At 46.8% G+C, this 25,340-nt stretch overlaps 1 protein-coding gene across 2 annotated transcripts in view; it reads right to left on the bottom strand.

Moving 5' to 3' along the window:
• Positions 1–14,275: 14,275 nt before the first annotated feature.
• The window catches only part of ago1 (argonaute RISC component 1), a gene marked incomplete at its 3' end in the record, with an annotated part of 27,750 nt that continues 16,685 nt past the window's right edge, over positions 14,276–25,340 (bottom strand). Inside the window, exons 9-19 of one of the 2 annotated variants that reach the window (XM_080005488.1) lie at positions 24,163–24,282; positions 23,485–23,607; positions 22,816–22,949; positions 21,113–21,297; positions 20,561–20,720; positions 19,869–19,959; positions 17,313–17,507; positions 16,631–16,765; positions 15,951–16,052; positions 14,734–14,933; positions 14,276–14,384 (exon numbers count right to left, since the gene is read on the bottom strand). In XM_080005488.1, coding sequence (XP_079861614.1) covers positions 14,276–14,384; positions 14,734–14,933; positions 15,951–16,052; positions 16,631–16,765; positions 17,313–17,507; positions 19,869–19,959; positions 20,561–20,720; positions 21,113–21,297; positions 22,816–22,949; positions 23,485–23,607; positions 24,163–24,282 — 1,554 coding nt within the window. Of the gene's footprint in view, positions 14,385–14,733; positions 14,934–15,950; positions 16,053–16,630; positions 16,766–17,312; positions 17,508–19,868; positions 19,960–20,560; positions 20,721–21,112; positions 21,298–22,815; positions 23,052–23,484; positions 23,608–24,150; positions 24,283–25,340 lie in introns of both variants that reach the window. The other variant, XM_080005489.1, reaches the window with a different exon arrangement.

Below are 25,340 nucleotides of genomic sequence, written 5' to 3'. Positions count from 1 at the left end.
TATTTATACAGATCTGGCAGCATTCACCAGGCACCTTTGTATTTCAGCAGCCAAATAGCTCATCAAATACAATGAACTGGGACAGGGGATCCCAAACTACTGTAGGGTCCGTGGCCCTCCAGGAATCACAGGGCATCGACAGCAAAATGATTATCCCCTTAGATAGTTTTTTTTTATATATATTTCCACTACAAAACGATCTCACGCTCTTGCTAATGAGGATGACTCCTTTGTTGTGAGATGTTGTTGTTAGAAGATCCGAGTGAGATCTTCGTTGTTTCGCCCAATCTTAGCCTGGTTGGTGCAACCTTCTCAGTGGGTGGTGGAGCTCACGGAAACACCTCCCGCAGTCAGAGCGTGTGTTTGGCCGATGGACGTATGACAAGTCGCAAACGGGACAGAAACAAACAAGCTGTGTGATAAACAAAAATGGGTGTCGTAACATTTGGCTCGTATGGCTCTGCATGCTTTAGCTTCCAGTCATTCCAGCAGAGATGTTTTGATACAGCGAGACTGTGATCCTAGCTTATGCAACATATTTTTCATGATATCAAATAGAAATTATGAATATGCCTCAACAGATTTGTGACCAAGGTATTTTTTCCCCCTTCATGCAAATAAGAATATGTGAAGGTCATTTAAGAGGGTGATCGTGTCAGGCACATTGAAAACGTCAACATTCAGCATGTTTTGAGGTTCCCCCTCAGAGAGCTGTGAGACCTAACGTCTCTGGCAGATGGTGGAAGCCTCACCGTCCCCTGAGGTACCAGACACCTGGACCGCTATCTGGTTTAAATACCACTGTAGTCCAAACCACATTCAGACACAACAGCACTGTTTGTCCCTGCAAGAGGGAAACAGGGCGGCAGGGAGGAACATACGGAGTGGCTGACAAGCTAGGGTGGAGGGAGAGGGGCTGGAAGCTGAGGTGTAGGGGATGGGGTGGAAGTGTAGCTGTTAGGATAAGAGGTGTAGGGACTGGACGTGTGGTTGCTGGGGTGGAGGGGTTGTAGGTGGAGGGGGTAGAGGATTAGGGAGTGGAGGTGTAGGGGCTTGGGTGGAGGTGGCGGGGTTGGGAATGGAGTTGTCAGGACTGGGGTGGTGCTATAGGGGCAGGAGATGTAGGAGTTGGTGGAAGTGTAGGTGCCGGGGGCGCAGGTGGAGGGACTGCGGCTGGGGGTGGAAGATCAGCAGGGCAGGGGCTGGCGTGGAGGCGCAGGGGCTGAGGGCGGAGGTATAGGGGTTGTGACGGAGGTAGAGGGACTGTGGTTGGAGGTGTAGGAGTAAGGGTAGGGCAGGCCGCCCAGGGTCTTAGCGCTGGCTAAGACCCTGGGCGTCTGAGCTCACATCTGGAAATGTTGATGTCGTAGGGTTGGGGTTTAACCTAGGGTTAGATTTGGGTTGAGATTAGGGTTAGGGTTGACCCCAACCCTAACCCTCTCCAGTAAAGACAACGGACTTGTTTCTACGTATCAAATAGACGGACCCAGGACATCGTCTGTCTTTTTGACAAGCAGCATTGCAGAGTCCTGTGACTGGGATCAGTGCTGAAGCTCAACCACAAACCACTGAGTTCAGGTGGCAGAGTCGCAGACACTCCCACTCCCACGGCCCAGTTTACTGTCACAGACGGTGTGCGTGTGTGTTCGTCAACACCAGAGTAGAATCAGCCTTTTAACTAATTGCTCATCTTTTGATCACAGCAGACAACAACAGGGAAATTACACAATAGAGAGTGGGCTTCACCTCGGAAAGGCCTCGGTTAGTTGAATATTCAAAAATCACAATGTATGTAACAGGGATTGGGGGCGGGGGAATTTTGGTATCTTTTTTTTTTTTCCCCCATTTCAAAACGAATACTCAACTAATAATGGATTAGTCATGCAACACCACAGACAATAGCTAAGATCATTTAAAACTATTTGAATAAAGCAAGTGAAGTGTCTGGGCGGTCACGTTATTACATAATCCTGTTTCGTGGAATGACTGGCCCCAAATCAGCGGGTGACAGACGCTGACGGGAACAACGTGTTAACCAGGTTAATCGTCTTAACATCGTTACAGTTTGTATACTGCGCCTTTCAGATTGAGACTCCACACTGCGGCTCGCTCACGCCGGTCCTCCGCCAACACCGTCGCTGCTGGTTCCACCGCTAATAACAAATGTACTGATTGGAAGTCGCTTCGGACCAAATCGTCTCCTCAATGACGTAATCGGATGTGATGTAATGCGAAGTGGGACACGCGGTCAATCCGCAGCCCATGGATAAGCAAAACGTACTTCTGGGAATTAAAGTGCTACGCCCGAGAGCGAAGGAGAGTGGATGAAAATTGCCGCTTCAGCCTGAGGCCAAGGGCACGCATGGGCCTTGAAGCATGTGATCGCTCAACAAGAAGAAGATTTAAACGACGCGCAATAAAAATAAACGTCTGTACTTGGGACGGAGGAGGAAAGGCTCGCTCATGACATCATGGAACGGTTGAAAATAAAGAGAAGACTTTCTCAGACAAACAAGGTACTGATCCGCACTGTTGGAGAAACCATGGAAAAACAAAACCTCATGGTTTTGGTTTTCCAAATGATGATTCAGTCTTAGTCAAGTTGAAGTTTGTCATTTGAAAGATAAAGTCAACAAAAACACAAGTATTCTTGTTCGAAACGGTTGCTAAGATGAGAAAACTTACTGGAAAATACGGCGTGCTCTCTCAGATATCAACCTGATGTACACCAAGATGTTAATCACCATATATCATCTTGATGACGCAAAAATAATAATCAAACACACATTTTTAAAACTTTGGAAGAAAAAAATAATAATACCTCATCGCAATCACAATTTTCAAAAGTGTCTCAATCTAATATTTCAACGAGGATTGTCTTTGAAATCTGAAAGCGAGATGTATGATTATAGATGAAAAAAATTGTAAAGAGACAACTTTAATATTTTATTCTAATTCCTCCCCAACGTGAACTGAGTGTGTACATGGTCATGGTGTGACGCAACGTTTCAGCCTAAATTAATGAAAATAAAGGCGTTTGACCTCAAATTTCCCACAACATGAAGTCTGAAATAATATAATTGTAATTAAAAAAAACAGAATTTTTTGGCTGGCATAATTTTTTATTGTTTCATGATATCAATTGTATGTTATTAATTGTTAATTTGATGAACCATTTTATACTCGTTTCCTTTGGTCAAAATAACATTTTATCTGACCCCATTGTTTAAGAAGGCATTTTGAATTTATCAGTGGATAAATAAATAAAAAGATAAAGTCTTCCTCGTGGTGCAGCTCTGGGGGGGGGGGGGGGGGGCGTTTACACAGTCGTGCAGGAGCACGCGCACACGCACACGCACACACACACACACACACACACACACACACACACAATACAGCTGTTGTGTGTCTAATCCAGAGGGGCCTGGGTTGTGGGAACAGGGCACAATGGCCTCAGTCACATTCACATGGAATGGGAATCGGCCTTCCAAATAATCATTAAAATAAAAACATCTAGCAGCAGATTCTAGATTTATTGTGATTCCTTTAGTATTGTGGTTTTGTGAGTATTGCAATTCAATATGTATTACCTTTTTTTTGTTTTCTTGTGTAAATAACCACAACCGTACAATATAGGGCTGGCTCATGGGGTCATATTGTCATGGTATATCTTGTGTTTGTATGGAGACAAAAACAATGCAGCGAGGCAGCGTCACCCTGATTGAGTGTGAAATAAAAATGGAGAAGAGGGGTTTGACCTTAAAATCTGTTCGGTCCTGGTCACACAGGCATTAATGATTCCCCCGATTCAACACATTTAAAAAGTTCCGAAAAAGTGGATGTGCTCACAGTGACAAAGTCAAGTCGCTGCGACATCGCTGGGAGTTTAGACTTTAGCGCATTTTGATAACTGCCTCTCGAGACTCCCTTCAGCAGCAGCAGCCGAGGACCTTACCCTCGGGATTCACCTCCTCGTGAGATCCAACAGCGGGAAGGTGACTATCTGTTGTGGCAGGCCGGCTGAGCTTTAGGAGTTTCAGTGCGGTCAGCAGTCCTTACCCCCGAGAACCCGCATCGAGTCTGTGCTGGCCCTGCCCCACAGGCAGACTCGCCCATTGCTCCTCCTTGGGGGATGAAAACTCAAACTAACTTCACGTTTCTCTGTGATGGATGAGAAAGACCTACAGATGGGTGGTGTACTCAACACATTAAAGGCATCATCCAGGACATCAGCTAGCCTCTTTCCTTAACTTGGACCTCCGAGGAACAGACCGACTCCGACAGGGCTCAGATGTGAATCCTGTCGGTTTTAGGACATTGTGGATAAAACAAGAGGCAAAGATCTTCAGGCCTGGAGGTCATAGACTGCAACAAATGACACCATCAGGGGGTGGTCCCAAACTGAGCTTTGAAAGCATAGTCGATGGAGACAGCCTCCTCATTTCCCATGTCATTTGCATCGCACTGCTGCCTCACAGCAAGAAGGTCCTGGGTTCAACTCCCGCCTGGGGCGCTGTTGGCACTGTGCTCTGGTGGGTTATCTCCCAACAGCCTTTCTATGTGGAGTTTGCATGTTCTCCCCGTGCTCACATGGGGTTTCCTCCATCTAAGATCAGTAAGGACCCCCACCAAAAACATGCACAACATCGTCATCTGACCAGCGATGGACACTTGGTACCAGGTCCCCGGGCGCGTCGTCGAATGCTGCCCACTGCTCCTGGCTGCCCCCCCGGAGGAAGGGCGAGCCCGGATGGGTGAAATGCAGAGGCCTCATTTCAATGGCCTGCATGTATGCGTGTGGTGTGTCATGTGACAATTTAAGATTCTCAGCTGATAGACTGGAGCTGAACCTCTGCATGTCCACTACTACGTTCTGAGGTTTGAGGTCCACGGCAGCAGGAACTGAAGAGTTTCAGTTTGACTTATCAGGACTCCCAGGAGCAGAGCCTTCCAGGGAACAGCTCTCAGATCAGGCCAGCAGTCGTCGGGCTTCGAGACTCGGCCGCTTGATATTAACATTTCCTTTAGTGATTTTTATCAACATTGAGTAAGCTGGCGTTGCACAAGCACCAAGTTTGATGGAGATTTTACGAGACCAGGTGACGCGCGCACACGCACGCACGCCTGGGGTGGAACTAAATGGAAGCAGCCAGGTTCCAACGTGCACCAACTGTGGAAACGGTTAAGAGGCAACCAGAAAATATGGTTACCAAACGCCTGCGCTGACCCTGTGACTCCTGCAGGCAGGGGAGCTGTGAATGTGTGTGTCTGTGTGTGTGTGTGTGTGTAGTTGAGCGTGTGTGCCAAGCGGCAACCATTACTGAAGCCAATGTGGCAGTGCTTCAAACTGCAGTTCAGCTCACTAGCTGCTGCTCCAGAAAAACTCTGACTGAATGGAAGTCAATGGAAAAAGGAGAAACATCTCACTAGAAATAGAGTCAATACATTTAGAATAAGGCTGTTTTTTTGGTTGGTGTATTCAGCCCTCCACCTCGCCCCCCCCCCGTGTGAGAGTTCGACCCAGGGATGTGGGTCTGGGTTCGACTAAATGGCCCCTGGATAGAGATTAAAAAAAATATAAAAAATCCGAATCAAATGATCCAACGAAGAAGGCGGTTTATGCGTTCTTTGACAAAATGAAGCCAGTCTTCCTGCTACAATGACCCCGAGCAGCAACGGCAAACTGCACTCTCCATAGAAACCAACACAATGTGCAGTGGAAGTCCTTATGACTGGCAGGAGGAGGAGGGCTCTTTTGTCACTGGGAGCCTTGAATGAGCCAATTAAACACACACACACACACACACACACACACACACACACACACACACACACACACACACACACACACACACACACACACACACACACACACACACACACACACACACACACACACACACACACACACACACACGGCTGGGTAAGGCCTGGTGTCCAGACTTGGAACACCACCTCCACAAACATAAATGGCAGCGAGAGTCAGCGTGGTGTGAGAAAGCGGAGTAGAACTCGTTGGTCTGGAGTTATTATCGCCAGAGGGAAATCAGCACTGTATCAAGTGAGTCCCCAGTGAGCACTCCCAATCTGACTCTACATTTAATCGGACTCAAGTCCTACTCGGCTGCACTTCCCAGCTGGATATGAAAACAACAGCCCAGGTGTTTCTCCTGCAGGCCGCTTTGAGTTGTTTTATGTTTTGGCATCCATTTAAAACCCCTGGGCCCCTCCAATCCCCAGTGTGTGCTGGAACTGGAAAATCTTTTTAAATCGATGAGGGGGTTAGAGCACGGGGTATATTTGACTCATTTTGAACTAAGGTTGGTAATCCTTCTCTTTCACCATCAGCAGCTTGAAAGGGAACTGGACTCCAAAACGTGAGCCCTCCGACATGCCAGCATCGTCCGACCGGCCGGCCAAACCAACAAGTTATGACCACTTGATTCTAGTATATACACACCGCAGTGACAGAGGCCTCTGCTGTTCCTCTGCCCAGAGTTTCAACTGCTGTTTGTTCAAAAAAAAAAAAAAAGAAAAAAACGGAAAATCTTTGCGACAAAAAAAAGTTTAATCAAGTCTCCCCAGTCTTACAAATCCCCTGTTAGGGCCATGATTATGATGGTTATGATGCTATCACAGGTCCTGGATAGATACTGCTGGGTCCGTCCGTATCCAGGCAGCGTGGCATCATCATCCCACGGAGTTGTCACATTAAAGTCGACTGGATTTACTGAAGGCCGGGAAAGCCTCACAGTTGTTTTTGTTTTAATGTTTTTGGGGTTTTTTTTCCATCCTCGGCAGAGCCGCTGTTTACGCAGCCGCGTGCCCCGCTGCTCGCACGGCCACTGCTACGAGTGGAGGGTCTGGTTAGTCGCTCGATTTGCATTTTCTCACGCTGCTTTCTGTGCACACTGCCTTGGTGAATGGGTCAATCATTCACCAGACGAGTGACTGGCAAGGCCTTGGAGGCTGGAGACTCAGACGGAGGCTTCGGAAACGGGATTCTATCGGACCGTCTGGGAAAGTGAAACTCAGCCGCTCTCTGAAAAAGACTAAATCAATACACACACACACACACACACACACACACACACACACACACACACACACACACACACACACACACACACACACACACACACACACACACACACACACACACACACACACACACACACCTGATGGAAAAACCCTCCTGTTGCATTTCTAACCCTGGGAATCGTTCCACCTGAGCGGCGGCCGGAGGTCAGGAAGGCGGCGGGCAAACAGAGAGGGAACTCCACTGGAGGAAGGAGGGTGTGGAGGGGGTGGATTTTGTCTGAATAGCTGTGGTGTATCACATGTTTCTGGCCGTTCACAAGTACCTGCCTCTCAGTTTATGGTTACACAAGCGGAAAGCTTCCGTTACGGTTCAAAGCCAAGCAGCGCAGACGGTTTAACGGAAAGTGCAAACGGCAAACAGCCGAGCCCAGGAGGCCGAGCGCCAAGTCTGCTCTGGGATCTGATCATCTTCCAGTCACATTGTTCATGTAGTGATACTTCAGTGCGAGCTGTGAGTCAAAACTTCATGCCAGAGCAGCACAGATGCTGAGACAAAAAGCATATTACCAGACCCATTCTTAGAAGTGGTTGCCAGGTTGCCAACTGTTGGTTGAAACACTAACAAAATGGCTGCCGAAATCTAACCATTTGATCATTGATTGATAATGATCCAATATAATTATAATCAATATTTCAACACTCACTTGTTTCACCCTTTTTGGTGGAGTAAATCGATGCAAGGGTGCCAGGATAACTCATTTTCCTTGGCGGAAGTTCCTAAACACACAGAGGTATGAACCGCACTTTTTAAAATAAGTGATGTACAGGCATGGAGAGCGGTTGACAATGGGGCAGCCAATCACCCGAGATCAGTTGACTGAAATGGCCCAAATCTGGTCGCAGAGCAACTGGGCACCTATTATTCATCTGCCCTCTCACTATTTGGATAGTGGAACAGGTATGATGGTTTGGAGTTATTTAACAGCGCCGTTAAATTCACATTCTCAGTGGTTAGAACCGTTGTCTCACAGCAAGAAGGTGCTGGGTTCGAGTCCCAGGTCCTCTCTGTGTTTGCATGGAGCTTGCATGTCCTCCCCGTGTTTGCGTGGGTTTCCTCCGAGTGCTCCAGTTTCCTCCTACCATCAAAGACATGTGCAGTATGTTAGGGGTTAATACTCTCGTCGGTGCCCCTGACCAAAGAGCTGGAGTTGGTCCCCGGGCGCTGCATTCCTCCTAGGTGTAGGACGGGTCAAATGCAGAGGATTCATTTTGCTGTAGCCTTCTTGTACAGCGACAAATAGAGATGTTCCATGTTCTATACTAGACAAAGTACATCCATTAACTTGTCAGCCATTGTTGAGGCTTTCGCTGCGCCGGTGAACACCCTCCACAATGATTGGTTGTTATGGATACACGCATAAAACTCAATATCCTACGCTTTAAAGCACATTGTACAGACGTGGAGGCTGTGGAAGGAGTAGACGCTGTGTGGCAGCCCCCTAGGAAGGTTCAGTATGGGGTCAATTTAGGGTCAAAGGTTCACGCCAACCCCAGGAAAGGTCTCTTAGAGGGTCTATCTGCCGTCCAAAATGAATTACCTTCACCACACAGTGGATCAAAGGCCCAATTCGGGAGAGACTCAAAATTATTTGACAATATTAATCTTAAATGCATCTTAATCTTAAATGCTAAGCTGGTCAATGCTATGGGCGGCTCATAGACACAGGCTGGTCCAACACACACCCGAGAACAACACACACACACCTGAGACCAACTTACACACTTGGGACCAACACACACACCCGAGTCTGACACACACCCTAGACCAACACACAGACACATCTCCAATCCACACCTGAGAACGATACACACACACACACACACACACACACACACACACACACACACACACACACACTTGAGACCAACATGCATTAACACAGAACTGAGACAAACACATACACTTGGGACCAACACACATGTCCAACACACACCTGAGTCCGACACACACCTGAGACCAACACACACACATGTCCAACACACACCTGAATCAAACACACTTGAGACCAACACACACCTGAGACCAACACACCCCAACACACACCAGGGACCAACACACACCTGGGACCAACACACACACACACACACAAACCAACAGACACTTGGGACCAACACACACCTGAGACCAACACAGACCTGAGACCAACCAACACACAACACACACCTAAGACTAACACACACCTGAAACCTACACACACATGTGACCTACACAAACACCAACACACCTAAACACACCAACATACCCGAGACCTACACACACCTGAGTCCTACACACACACGTGACCTACACACACACCAACACACCAACATACTTACATACCCGAGACCTACACACACTAACACACATGAGCCTACACACACGGCTCCCACACCTTTACCTGTACTTCCGATTTCCATTCATGAGGTCCTGCCCGGTTCGCTCCCCGGATCCCAGTGGATAGAAACCTGGGGACCTGGTCCTCCGTCCGACCCGGTGTCTCCTCCCTCCCCGCGGTGAAAGGCCCCTTTTTGGGGTCTTCCACCCCCTCCCTCCCTCCCTCCCTCCCTCTCCTCTCCTCTCCTCCTCCGTGTATGGATGTCGCCGGGGCCTTCTCCGAGCTCAGTGCCGCCGGGGGTTCGCGGGGGAGAGGCTCCTCCGTCTCCCCGGGTCGGTAGGCCCTTCGCACGGCCACGGGATCCGGCGAGGAGCTGCTGTCACGGCGGTAGCAGCCGGCCAACCCAGGGGTGGGCAGAAGAAAAAAAGTGTCCAGAAAAAACAGTCGACGGCGGGGGCAGCCGTCAGGGTTCCACGGCGACTGTTTGAAATCAAGTGAGATTAGTTCCAGGCGGTCGGTGAAGTTTAGCACCGGGGACACCGGCTCCCGTCTCCCCCGAAGCAGGAACCAGGGCTCGGGGTCCGGGTCTGGAGGTGATCCGCTGGCGCAGTTTACCCGCTCGGCCGAGTTTGGACGGTCGATTTCTCGCTCCGGAACGGCTGTGCCCGCGACCCGGTGCCTCCCCCGGGCTGTGGCTCCTCTCCGACCCGGTCTGGAGGCGGCGGAAGGCGGGGGGTCGTACTTTGTAGCCGCGGTCCGCGCGGAGGACTCCCAGCCTGGCTGTCACAGCAGCGTGCGGCGTTCGAGTCCAATGGGAAAATTCCCCTTTGAACGACTCGCACCGCTAGCGCAGGGTTTCCCAGCCGCGTTTTCTGCCGCGTCACACTTTTTTTTTTTTTAATGACACGGTACAGCGCTACACCGTTAACCACCAAAAGCATCTAACATGTAGAACTGCGCTTATGTTTATTATTATTATTATGATGATTATTATTATTATTATTATTATTATTGTGGCCAACTTGTTCTGACTTTCATTCTGAAATTGTAGCTTGTTTTGGTGAACTTTGAGCTGGTGTCCTGGCTGGAATTCAATAATAAGTACAGCTATTATCTAGCCACAGTATCTATCGAATAGTCCAGGTTACATTAGTTCTTCTTTACTTGTTTTGCAGCCTTAATGTTATATACATACGTGAATTGATATAAATGGAATAGGGTTTTTGGGTTTTTTTTTTCGTTCGGTCTATTTGACTTTTTGTTGTGTTCCAGTGGTGGCGACGTCCGCGTGACACATCTGGGAACGAAGCAAAAAACAAAGTGTTTTTTACGACTTGACGTGAATTGTGTTTCCAAGTTGTAAAGTCGTAGATCCCATCTCTCCCAGTTTACGCGAATGCAGCATAGAAATTGTGTAGTTTCCTCTCCGACGGACACCGGAAAAGGCGGGCTCTGTGGCACGTGACGTCAGAAGCCCCGCCCCCCCCCCCCCCCCCCCCCTCCCAAAAACCTGCATGGAACTCTAAAAGACCTGTGTGGAACTTCCAAAACCTGCATGGAGTCCCCCCAAAACCTGCACAAACCCCACCAAAACCCACACACAACCTCTCCAAAACCTACATGGAACTCCCAAAACATGCACAGAACCCCCCCAAAACCTGCACAAACCCCCCTAAACCCCACCTGGGTTCCCCCCAAAACACACACACACACACACACACACACACACACACACACACACACACACACCAATAATACCGTATCAATACTAAATTAATCCTGAAAATCAAAAATCAGTTTGTTGTTTTACTTTTTCTTGATACAAGTACACAAAGGTTAATCTCATTATTCACTAGAACAATAAAAACAACAATAATAATAATGCCAACTAATAATAAATCAACCAGGAGTAATAAAAAACAATTTTATTTTCTTTAAAAAATAACCCTCCCAACAGAGTCCCCCATACTATTACATACACAGAGGCCAAATAAGTTGCTTCGTGTCCTTCCATGAAATCTTTTGGGAAGTGCTATGATCAGGACTGTTGTCTCTCAGTGGCTTGGTATTGCTTTAGTGAGGCGGCGGGCGAGGAGAGGACGCGCCCTCCCTGCCCGTGTCCACGCCCTACGTGTTATGGGTCGACTCCCGCTGCGGTCTCCCCCTGGTTACAAGGTGCTTTGTGTGGCTTCGGTGAGTGTGACAAACTGCATCTGGATTGAGTGGCGCCGGGGGCCCCACGGCCCGCCGGCCCCCCGCTGGACAAGGCCCCACAACCGGCGAGCCTAAATACATAGCGGGTTAATATATATTTTATATGTACAAATCACCTCGGACAGAATGTGGGATCGGTAAAAGGGGCGTACAAAGGCATTTTTTTTTGATTACGTATTCAGTCCATGGACATGACTCTAAAAACCAAAAACGTGTCCCATCTCTCCGTCATCTGATCCCTTTTTGGCTCGAGGGGGAGGGCTTCTAACGTCAGATAAGAGTTGAGGCGCTTTTAAGGGCAGCTGAGGTTGAAATCTGAGAACGTCCCCACGGTGCCCTCTAGTGGAAAACACTCCGACACTGGTCACGAGAAGAGTAATACGGGGGGAAAACGGATTTTTTTTTTTTAAATAAACACAAAGATAAAAACGAGCCGTCTTTCACCGTTACACAATCGAGGCAAAAGGGCCGACAGGCAGGTGTGAGCGCGAGACTCCTAGTGCTAAGGAAACCCAGATAAGGTGGCTCAGAATATCCAGTTAGTACAAAATAAAAAATACAAAGTAACATGCAATTTTTTTTTTTTTTCCTTCCTTGTTTTTGTTTTTCGAATGTTTCCAAAAGCCAGAAAGTGACTCGGCGTGGAGGCAGGGCGTGGAGGGGACGCGGTACTGGGCTGGATGGCGACCCCCCCCCCCCACGCCCGCCCGCCCGGGACCCGTGCAGCAAACCCCTTTCTGTGTTGCACGTGCACACAGCGCACCAATGGGGATTGTCTCGCACAGGCTGGGGGGTGGGTGGGTGGGTCGGTGGGATGCGATGCAGTCGGGCGACGTTCAGACGTGGGAGGGCCGACGGAGGAAGGAGTGGGCGGGGTGGGTTGGGGGGTGGACTGTAGTGTTCCAGGCTGGAGGGAGTCGAGGGGACAAGTGCATTTCGAGAGGTGCGGGGGGTAAAAGAGTGAAGAAGTGTAGGACGCTGTGAGGCATGTGCAGGCTCCTTCAGGAAGCCACGGAGGCAGTGGGGCGTTGGGGGGTGGGGGTGGGGGTGGGGGGGGTTTCACGGAGCGAGTTCACAGGGCTTTGAGGTGATTCGAGTGCCGTTAAATAAAACAGATAAGTAATTATTATTATTATTATTTTTTTTAAAAGTGCCTCGTAAATTCCTCGGAAAGAGCAACCGGAATAGGTAAAAAAAAAAAAAAAAAGATGGGGTGGTCCTCCTGTCGGGTGCCCCTTGCTCCCATCCCTCTTGGCTGGTTGGTCATGCTGGTGTAGGTGCACGGGGTCCAAGTACAACGGACACACGCTACGCAAATGGTCCCTCTATCGGAAAGAAGGAGGCTGAAGGTCACCTCCAAAAAAAACAAAAACAAAAAAAAAAAAAAAAAAAAAAAAAAAGGCTAATGCTCTACGGGGGCTGACCAGCCGGCGCCGAGCACGGCGGGGCGCTCGGCTCCTGGATCTAGGACTGGGATCCGGGACTACTGGATCTAGGAGTTGCGGGATCTAACTTAGGTTTTGGGACTCCTGGACCTACGCTAGGATCCAGGACACCTAGATCATCTAGGAATCTCGGATCTACACTCTGAGCTAGGACTCCTGGGTCTACTCTAGGATCTAGGACTCGTGGAGCTACACTAGGATCTAGGACCCCTGGATCTGGGACTCCTGGATCGACGCTAGGATCTAGGACTCGTGGAGCTACACTAGGATCTAGGACCCCTGGATCTGGGACTCCTGAAGCTAGGCCAGGATCTGGGACTCCTGGAGCTACACTAGGATCTAGGACTCCCTAGGGCTAGGACCCCTAGATCTAGAACCCCTGGATCTACACTAGGATCTGGGACTCCTGGATCAGACGATGGGATCTTGGACTCCTGGAGCTACACTACGATCTAGGACTCCCTGGATCTCGGACCCCCTGGAACCCTTGGATCTAGAACCCCTGGATCTACGCTACGCCTGCTCTCCTGTGTGCAGGGCTGGTGGCCTCTACGTGCTATGACTAAGTGCTAATGTACCATCCTCCCAAACTCCTCAAGGCATTTACAGAACAATAACATTTTCAAACAAAACAAATCAATAACATGGTTCATGACAGTAAAAATGATGGGTGTGTCCGATGCTCCCCTGTAGCAGGGAGCGCTGAACACTGTCGTTGGCACTCGGATTGGGGTTAAGAGGCAGCGGTGTGGTGGCAATTGGAAAAAAATAAAATAAAATTAAAAAATAAAAAAGTAAAATTAAAAAAAGTTTATAGATTGAGATTTATCTCATTTTCCTTCTTTTGTTTTAAACCACCCATTATCCTCCAATCCGTATTGCATACACAGGAGTGTGAAGGTAGCATTCAATACAATTACAACAACAATAACAATAATAATTATAATAATAATACCCACTTAAAAAAAAAAAAAAAAAAAAAAAATCCAAAACATAAAAAATAGTCTCGATAACGTAGAAAATAACAAAATAAAGGACAATAACAATATTCATAACCGTTTGCATGAGGCCTTCGAGTCTTGTCCGTTCTTTACAGGTTGAGGGCTGACTTGGCTTTAGTCTGATGCAGGGACAGGGTGCGGTGATGGGGGAGGGGGCGATGGAGTGGGTGACAGAGGGGTGGGGGTGGGGTGGTGGAGTTCAGGCGAAGTACATGGTCCTCAGCGTGTCGTGGTGGATCTGGACCGCCTTGGCCAGCGCCTGGGGGTCCCGGCCGTTACTCTGACCTGAAACATGGCTGCCCTCGCCGCTGTAATCACAACAATTGTCATCTTAATAATTATGTCATATTATCTATCGAAAGATGAATAAAATCTAATCTGAATAAAATGTCGCAGGTAATAATCAGAATATAATATAACCAGAATAAACATTTACAGGTCATCTGAGTATGATCTAATCGGAATGATATGTAAAATGTAATAAGATAAAATTAAGTTAAACTGTAATAAAGTTCATACAATAATCAAAACAAAGGTTTTCCAGATATTCAAAGAAAAATGGACATAATTTTCCCCGCTTAAAAGTAATCTTTTTATTTATTTTTATAACAATTTTTTTTTAAATAATCAACATTTTGATCTTCCCAAACTACCAACCTGTCGTGCTCCTTGTCCACCAGGTGGTAGCGTGCGCGAAAGGCCACTAGCCGGGCGTAGTAGGCCGGCGCCGGGATGGAGACGGAGCGCGTGCAGCGGACGTAGGTGTGGCACAGCTGGTAGGTGAGGATCTGCAGCTCGTCGGCCGTGAAGCGATTGTCGTCCCACAGGACGTAGTAGTGAGAGGGCCGGCTGGTTCCCTAGCAACAGCAAAACAGGAAGTCGGGAGTGAAAACAGTCAGACAACACGACGCGGATCGGAGAGGCTCCAGAACATTCTGTCTGAATGCCGAGAGAAAACAGATCAGATCACAGCAGGGTGTCCCATACTGGGGTATTGGGGTATAACAGGTATATTTGGAAATCCTTGGATTACAGGAATGGGTGTTGGTATTACACAGACATATTTCTGTCTGAAGAATGTGACATTTACACAATGTGATAATGTGTATTTAGGTGTTTTCCATTGCTATGAACAGTATTATCTTGATGTTAAGGCTGTACTGTTCCTACCCGGATGATGTACTGTTCCTACCCGGATGATGTACTGTTCCTACCTGGATGATGTACTGTTCCTACCCGGATGATGTACTGTTCCTACCCGGATGATGTACTGTTCCTACCCGGATGATGTACTGTTCCTCCCTGGATGTTGTAGTGTTCCTACCCGGATGATGTACTGTTCCTACCTGGATGATGTACTGTTTCTACCTGGATGATGTAGTGTTCCTACCAGGATGATGTAGTGTTCCTACCCGGATGATGTAGTGTTCCTACCCAGATGAATCAGTGTTCCTACCCAGATGATGTGGTGTTCCTACCCAGATGATGTGGTGTTCCTACCCGGATGATGTGGTGTTCCTACCCGGATGATGTAGTGTTCCTACCTGGATGTTGTAGTGTTCCTACCCAGATGAATCAGTGTTCCTACCCGGATGATGTAGTGTTCCGACCCGGATGATGTAGTGTTCCTACCCGGATGATGTAGTGTTCCTACCCGGATGAATCAGTGTTCCTACCCAGATGATGTGGTGTTCCTACCCAGATGATGTGGTGTTCCTACCCAGATGATGTGGTGTTCCTAACCAGATTATGTGGTATTCCTAACCTGATGATGTGGTGTTCCTAACCAGATGATGTGGTGTTCCTACCCAGATGATGTGGTGTTCCTAACCAGATGATGTGGTGTTCCTAACCAGATGATGTGGTGTTCCTACCTGGATGCCTGCATGGCTGCACAGGTAGAAGTCGAACTCGAAGGGGTGAGTGATGCTGGTGTCTACCGTGGTCCCTGCTGGAATGTTCCCACTCTTCCCGATCTGCAGACGCATCAATATAACCTTTTCAGTTATTTTATTAAAGGTTAAAAACACACATCTCTGAGTCCAAGAAAACAGAATATATATATACACACAGTATATACACATTTATTTTTAAACACAAGTCAATTTGAAAAACAAAAACTGGAAGTGGTCATTCTCATGATACCACCATAAAACATGTCTGGAATGAATTGATACACACATTCACAGAGAATGTGAAATAATTCATTTAAATATTAAAGCATACAATGATTTCTTTCAAAAAATGCGAGATACTACATTGTAATGGTAGTGCACATTACCTTAACAGTGTCTTTTTGCCAGACGTGTTACGGTAAAAAAAAATTTAAGAAGGGCACAGAAAAAAAACACTAAAATGTCATAGTTAAAAATGACACACTGGTGCCATATAGTAGGCCTGTACTTTAATATTTTAATGAATTATTTCACATTCTCTGTGAATATGTGTATCAGTTCATTCATTCGGGACGTGTTATGGTGGTTTCACAACAGCGACCCAAATACGACAACAGTTTAAAAAGAGGTTTAAAACTAATTTAAAAAGAAAGCCTGACTCTCTCAGACTTGTCGGCACAGAAGAGGCGTGTGTGGTGGCGTTTCTGGACCACGATGTAGGTGATGCCGGGCTGATAGTCCTTCTCCAGCTTGATGCAGGCGTCTCGGATGGCCAGCAGCTCGTAGTGGAGGATCTGACGGAGGAAGAGGAGCGTGAGGCCACACCCGCCCATGCACGTTACAAAACACGGAAGATAAACCACGTGGCTCACTATTTGCAAAACACCTTCCAGAAATATTTTGTCATTTGTGCCGAAGCGCGTCGTCTGAGAAGTACATTTTTATTGTTATAACCATTTTGTTTTCTAAACGCTAGATAAAGTATATGTACAGATTACATTTATTTACTTACATATGTTTACACAACTTCCCATTTTCGAGAGGGCGTGGTTTGTTGATAGAGGTTTATTGTAATTTCTTTGGTTTATTATATTCCGCCAATTTTTGTATTTGTATTCTCATTACTTTATTATTATTATTATTATTAGCTGCTGTAACACTGACATCTCCCTCAGGGATGAATGACATATCCATCTATGTTATTGTGTATTAAAAATTACAATATTCTGTCGTTGCATTGGAGGGAAAATCGTGAGATGAATAAAGGATGAAAATATTCCCCTTCAAAAAAGTTTTGACCATTTATTTAAATATGTGGTTCCAGCGTGTGTTCCTGGGTACCTGCGGCAGCTGGCCCTCAGGAACCCCGTCCCTGTAGAAGATGATCCTGGTGGGCTTGAAGCGGGTCGACTTGTAGAACTGGATCAGCAGCTCCCGCACCATGTAGGACAGGTCCTCTATGATCTCCTGACGGGGACGCTGGACCCGCACCGTAGCACAGTACCTGCTGGGGTGGGCGTCCATACTGCCTACCACCTGCAGGGAGGGAGGGAGGGAGGGAGGCAGGGAGGGAGAGGGAGAGAGATTAGGAGGGAGAGATGGAAGGAAGGAGTAAAGGAGGGAGGGAGGAAGAGAGGGAGGGAAGGGAGAGAATGAGGGGCGAGATAGGGAAGGAAGGAGGGAGGGAACGAGGGGGGAAGGAAGGAAGTGAAGGAATAGAGAGCAGGAAGGAGAAGGAAGGAAGGAAGGAGGAAGGCGAGAGGTGGGAAGGAGGGAAGGGAGAGTCTTTTGGAAGTCAATTGGAATGCATCCCCAAATTCCTGGTTAAATGTGAATTTCTAGAATAAAGAACATCTTCCATCAGATATATTTGAAAAACAACAGCTAGAAAACATAATTCAAATTGAAAGCTGAAAAAAAAAAAAAAAAAAAAGACAGTTGCTCTCACTGACTCAGTCCTTCGTCACGGTCACTTGGCAACCAAGCGGCCAACCACCACCCAGTGGAGGTGATGCCAGGCTGATGTGATGGGAGGGGCGAGGTGATGGGAGGGGCGAGGTGATGGGAAGGGCGAGGTGATGGGAGGGGCGAGGTGATGGTAAGGGCGAGGTGATGGGAGGGGTGAGGTGATGGGAAGGGCGAGGTGATGGGAGGGGTGAGGTGATGGGAGGGGTGAGGTGATGGGAAGGGCGAGGTGATGGTAAGGGCGAGGTGATGGGAGGGGTGAGGTGATGGGAGAGGTGAGGTGATGGGAAGGGCGAGGTGATGGGAGGGGTGAGGTGATGGGAAGGGCGAGGTGATGGGAGGGGTGAGGTGATGGGAGGGGTGAGGTGATGGGAAGGGCGAGGTGATGGGAGGGGTGAGGTGATGGGAAGGTGAGGCGATGGGAGGGGTGAGGCGATGGGAGGGGTGAGGCGATGGGAGGGGTGAGGTGATGGGAGGGGTGAGGTGATGGGAGGGGTGAGGTGATGGGAGGGTGAGGCGATGGGAGGGTGAGGTCATGGGAGGGTGAGGTGATGGGAGGGTGAGGTGATGGGAGGGTGAGGTGATGGGGGGGTGAGGTGATGGGAGGGTGAGGTGATGGGAGGGTGAGGTCATGGGAGGATGAGGTCATGGGAGGATGAGGTCATGGGAGGATGAGGTCATGGGAGGGGTGAGGTGATGGGAGGGTGAGGTGATGGGAGGGTGAGGTGATGGGAGGGGTGAGGTGATGGGAGGGTGAGGTGATGGGAGGGGTGAGGTGATGGGAGGGGTGAGGTGATGGGAGGGTGAGGTGATGGGAGGGGTGAGGTGATGGGAGGGTGAGGCTCCACGGTGACATCATTTCCTTCCTGTGCCTGTCTTCCCTCCATCCTCCGCCTCCTGCTCCACCTTTCATTTGGTTGGGCCTCAGGCATAGTGACACCACCCTGTGAGGAGGCCTCCTTGGCTGCACATGTTCCGGCTCCTTCAGAGCGACCACATGGGAAGGTCTGGTCCACACACACCAGGCGGCAGCGAGGATCCTTTTTTAAAAAGCCTCCATTACTGATGTACAATGCTCACGTTTTTGGTCAAACCACACGACGGACGTAGGTCAAACTACGTCAAAACTACGTGACGTCGTGCAGTCGTTTCAAAATGTTTTCCGGCGAGGTGCAGAAAGATCCGATGATACAAACACAATGAAGTTTGTATTTACTGAAGGTGGAACTTGGTTGAACTGGTCTGTGCATCGCAGCACGTGAAGAATCAAAGTGACTCCCAAAAAATATACATCTGTACTGAATCAAGAGATTGAGTGAATAATGGTATTCAATCAATGCAATACACATACAAGTATGCAATATACATACAAGTATGCAATATATATACAGCATTAATAGGAGTATGGAAGGTACATGGAAGGTACTTACAGAAGTAAGAGGAGTATGTAAGCTACATGGAAGTATGGAAGGTACTTAGATCAGTAATAGTAAAAGTGGAAGGTACATGGAAGGTACTTATAGCAGTACTAGTGAGTATGGAAGGTACTTAGAGCAGTAGCAGGAGTATGGAAGGTACTTAGAGCAGTAATAGGAGTATGGAAGGTACATGGAAGGTACTTTAAGAAGTAATGGAAGTATGGAAGCTACTTAGCGCAGTAATAGGAGTATGGAAAGTACATGGAACGTACTTACAGAAGTATGGAAGGTACATGGAACGTACTTACAGAAGTATGGAAGGTACATGGAAAGTACTTTGAGCAGTAATGCCAGTATGTAAGGTACATGGGAGGTACTTAAAGAAGTAATGGAAGTATGGAAGGTACTTAGATCAGTAATAGTAAGAGTGGAAGGTACATGGAAGGTACTTATAGCAGTACTAGTGAGTATGGAAGGTACTTAGAGCAGTAGCAGGAGTATGCAAGGTACTTACAGCAGTAATGGAGGGCTTCTTTCCGTCTCCAGCAGGGGGATGGGTCACATCGGCTCCCAGGAAGATCACCGGCTGCTGGAAGACGGCCGACCTGAGAGGAAATGAGATTTTACATTTGAAATCACTTCCATTTGTCCAGAGACTGAGCGGTCACTCGCTGCCAGGAAGCGAGCGAGTGGTTAGTCACCGTGTCCAAAAGTATTAAAACGTCTGCAGAAAAGGGGGAATATGGAAAGCTGCCTTCGAAAACGAAATACTGATTAATACTCATTTCCAGGAGATTTTCAAGGACCATCATCATGTTTTCCGTTTGATTTTATTTATTGTTTTTATTTTCATTGCTCATTATGTTTGTCATTGTTTTCTGATTTAAATAAACAGTATTATGGGAGGTCAAAGGTATTTAGGGTGTGTTACTTTTCCCTTATTTCTTTTTACCTGTTTTCAGCTCTTTTTTTTTTTTACGTTTTTCTTGTTCGTTGCTTTTAAAAAATGTATTTTATACCTTATGTTCTGCACTTTGAATTTACTTTGCGTATGAAATGTGCTTTATAAATAATCTTCCCTTGCCTTTTCCCTGGAGGTTGGAAGTCCAGGTTTTGGAATCAAAGGCCCTTCCCTCCCACATGGAGAGGGAGGTCCTGGAGGGCCGCGGGGGGCAGCGGGGGGCCGCGGGGGGCCGGACGTCTTACCGTTGGTGCGGCACCAGGATGTTGTTGATGCCGCCCAGCTTGACGTTGATCTTCAGGCAGAGGTTGGACAGCGTCTGGGGGGACGTCTTCACCACGTTCTTCACCTGGACACACTGGGTGGCCATGCCCAGGAGGGTGTCGCCCACACGCTTCACCTCCGCTGCGGGGAGGGAGGAGAAGACAGGAGGAAAAAAAATCAAAAGAAAGAATAAGGAAAAAGGAGAAGAAAGACAATAATAAAAAAAGGGAGAGGGAAGAAAGGCCGACTGAGACCAATGAGAATAAGAAAAAAGGAGGAGAAGGTCAAAAATAAAGAAGTAAAGAGAAGGACATACAGAGAGCATGAAAAAGATGAAGATGAAAAAAGAGAATAAAGTCTGAAAGAAAGAATGAATAAATGAATGAAAGAAAGAAAGAAGAGAAAATAATAAAACAGGAAAAGAAAGACAGATAGAGAACGAGAAAGACCAAAAAAATATGATAAAAGAAGCAGGCAGACAAAGAGAGACGAAACAAGGAGAAGAAAGCCTGCGAGAAAGTTAAAGAGGGTACCGTAAACAGGCGTCTTCCCCGGCAGGATGACGATGATGAGCTGCAGCCCCGAGTAGGTGTTCTTCAGGTGTCTGAACATGGGCTCCACGCTGTCGGCTCCCTGGGCGTATTTACAGAAGCAGGGCTGGCCCTGGATGGGCATCCCAGCATCCTTAGAGATCTTACGCAGCTGGTCCGTGAAGTTCCTGAGGAGAAACCGCAGCGGGGGAGGGCGGGTTGAGCGTGAGGAGTAAGATAAGACGGCAGAGCATAACACTTTATCTGTCCTCAATGAAATTGTTGAACATATATAGCTGAGGATTACTAGACGATAGAAACATTTGGAATATACAATAAACCATGAAAATTAACTAAACAAGAAACCTAATATGAATTAAATAAATACAAATATATATATATATATTTTTTTTTTTATGTTTGTTTTTTTGTTTGTTTTAAATAAATAAATGAATAAATATATATATATATATATATATATATATATATATATATTCTTTTTTTTTATTTTTATTTTTTATTAGGTTTCTAGTTTACTTAATTTTCATGGTTAATTGTCTATTCCAAATTTTGGTATCGTCTAGCTAATTTGTTTTTGTTAATTTATTACTAAATATTTAAAAACGTGTCAATAAGCACAGAGGAGATGAAAAAAAATGAGCTGGAGCAACTACTTATTATTCGTGTACATACTTTAAGCACCAGAGGGCGGCTGGGAACTTGATTGCCGCTGGCATTGAACTACATTCATTGGGACACGGTAATTTTATTTTAGCACTGACAGATTAATTCATAATTCATAGAAACATGATTCTTAGTCTCAATGAGGTGCCCTGCTTGAACAAAATAATGTTAATTTAATGAATAAAGCTCATGAACAAAGCAGTGTTTTCCCATACGTTGATTAATTTGTGGGGACCCGCCACAATATCAATATTGATTTCCTATATATATTTTTTTTTTCAGTATTTAAAACAGGTTAAATCGTAATTTATTGCAGAGCTGCGCACATTGATCAACTCAGCCCCTCCTTGTCCCGCTCTCGCTCTCACACATTGCCAACGGACCGATCCTCCTCCCCGTGCGCAATCTGAATCAAAACGTGATCACGCACGGGATGTTTTATGAACAGTCCAGGATCTTTAGTCCTGATATAATTGTTTTGTTTTGTTTTTTTACACAAAAATAAGAATAAAACAAAATATTCCCCAGATCTATTCATCTGGCATTCTGAACACGCACCAGAGCCCTCGAAACTGACATATCGTTGATCAAAAACGCAAGTAGGTTTCGGGTCCTCTGTGTGTCCCTCTCCATGTGTAATGGAGACGTTGGGGAGGGAGCTGTTCCTCTAAATAAAGCAAATAAAATGTGTCTTTATTTTTTTCTTATTTTATTTCACTCAATTTCCTTATTGGCTGAAACAAAAAAAACAACTTGCGTAACGTGGACACCCTCTCAGTCACCCGCCCCCCACCCCCGTCAGCTACCACCACCAATTGAACCTAATTGTGTTGGAAACACTGCATTTAAATGTCTTTGTGGTACAACAGCAAACCGGTGAACTAGTACCGTGCTTGGTGGTGGAGACGGTGGTGGTTGGGAACACGTTCATCCAAAACCCCCTCGGTTACGGATAAGTAATGAAATATTTAATATAATATAATTCGGGCTTCGAAAGAAGAGGCCTCCAGACGAGCACTTACTTGAGCACCTCCTCTCGGCACTGTTTCTGGGGGGCGAAGCAGGCGATGGCCCACACCTTGATCTCGATGCCGTTGTAGAACTGCTTCCCTCTCATGTCCCACACGCCCTGGTTGGGCGTGGCGATGGCGCGGTTCTGCGGACGAAACCAGCGGGGGAAATTGGGAGTAGGATCAGGTCTCATTGGCCCACATCTATCAAGCGTAAGCACTGCGTCCGTACAGCTGGCTGACGAGGGCTGAACTTTCTGAGCCTCGGAAAGGAGACGCAACTTTGCAACAGCAACGATTTCGCTCGACCCCATCGCCCTCCCTCGCAGCCCAGACGATTCAAGCATTTCCCAAACGCGAAACGTCAGGTAATGCCAAAACAAAATGTATTTGCAGCTGTAGGTGTCGTGGACAGCAGCGTTTTTAGATCATTACCCCGTCAGAGAAAAAAAAAAAAAAAAGACTACAGAGGGATTTTAAGCTGTTATGATGATCTCCATTTCGAGGCTCAGACTATTGTAAAAGCACAATATCAATCCTAATCCTGGTTCCTGGTGAGAATAAGCTGTGGAGCTGGAGACGCTACTGCTTCATAACGACGTGTCTTTAAAAGGCTCAAAGCGTCAGGGTCTCCTGGCGGGGCACACAGGGCTCTGAGGCTGGGCTCCGTGGGTGTCTCACCCGTCCTCCGTACTGCAGGATGGGGGCGGGCAGCACCCTCCCCGTCACCTCCGCCATGTCATCCTTCACCTTGATCCCAAACTCCTGGATGTACGGGTCCAGGTTGAAGTTGGCGTTCTTCATCTGCGGGGAGGAGAGGGGATTAAACACCTTCATGGGTAGTTATGCTGCGCTGCTCCCGCTGGTTTCACCTCCCTCCTCTCGCTCCCTCCGCAGACTCCGGCGAACACTAGCCAGTGGCGCCACCTTGTGACGTGACTGAGGAACTACAACAGAAGAGTCGAAATCGACGTCCCATTCATTGTGACTCATTTCACGACTGATGTCAATGTCCAATTAAATATTAATAACAGTAAATCAGTCACATGTAGGGTGATTTTTTTTTTTCATTTGTGAATAGTGAATAGTGATGTTGTAGTACACAAATTCTCTTAGCGGACGTTCTAAAACGAGGCTAGTTATAAACTAGTTATAAAATCATTTCAAATCAATATTCTGTGTCTGTGTTATTTAGTGAGTAGATGTGTAATCCCTGTGTAAATAAACTAATACGTGAGTCCTTAATACAAGAGTCCAGGCTGCACATTATCCCGAAAATATCCAACATATCTCATCCCATCATAGCGTGCATGTGTGGTGCAGCCTCCCTCCGCTCGGTGTCTCCACCCCCGCACTCACCAGCCTGCTGATCTCCTCCTGGCGGTCGGGCGCGGAGCGAGCCGTGGCTTTGATCATGGTGGAGGTCTGATTATCCGTCAGCTTCTTGATGCAGCGCTGACCCGCCACGATGTTACACACCTTGGACATCGGGGCCAGTTAGTGATGAATTAAGGTTTATCGTTTCCCGATGAGCATACAAGCCGACGAGATTAAAAACACGGTAATCCCGTCGTTTTATTTTAGACACACGAAACAAAGAAGGTCAAAGAAAATCAGCAGGCACAAGCTGCCAACTGTACCGCGAAGGAAGCAATGAAAACTAGTTCTCAGAGCATTACTTTATGATTCATGTTAATACTTAATCAGTGTATCTGCAGGTAAGGGTTTATTATCTAAGTGAATGTGCGTTAAGCTCAATTTAGGACCAATTTGAATTTAGAATCCTTTATCCGTTGCATATTTACTATGATAAGCTAAATGGAATTTATTTCAGGGGGTATATCATATAACGCACAAAGAAAATTAAAGTTTCAATATGCAATATCTCTACAAGATCGTAGCTGCTCTTCATAGGGGGCAGCACGCCTCCTCATTGTAAAAAAAAAACAAAAAAAAAGACATCATATACTACATCTAATTTACAGAAAATGTCAAATGTCGTCTGATCTGTAGTAGCTGCTTGTATACTACAGTTATCATTATCTTGTTCATAAATGAGAGCACAGCTCTGCTCAAGCAGGAACCAACATCGAACAGGTGATGCACATGGTACCTGCTCAATGAATCTTATTTTATCACATTGTCGTTTAAATTGACATGGCAACTTATAAGGGGACCTATTATTATTTTCCTTATTTTCTGTCATATATATAATGTTTCAATGTGGGATGTTGATAACAGACGTGGTCAAAGTGTCAAATAATGAGGTTAACTAATGACAAAAGAATCGCTGTGCACAAAACGCTCAGGATTCCGACCTCTCCGAACACTTAGTTTCCAAAGGTTTTTTCCTCTCTCTGCACGAGCTGACGTCAGCTGGTCACCGATTTCTTTATATGGTCATCTGCTCCATCCCATCAGCTGTAGGTTTCTCCAAACAAACCCAATAAAAACAGTGTGTTTTTATTGTAGATTTATTCATTTTATTTTATATATTTTCCGACATTTACACGAAGCAAAAAACCTGTTCTTGTTTG

This window comes from Zeus faber, assembly GCF_960531495.2.
Source record: "Zeus faber genome assembly, chromosome: 8".
Taxonomy (NCBI): Eukaryota; Metazoa; Chordata; class Actinopteri; order Zeiformes; family Zeidae; genus Zeus; species Zeus faber.
Note: the sequence above shows the minus strand (reverse complement) of the source record. Positions and strands in the feature narration are given on the sequence as shown.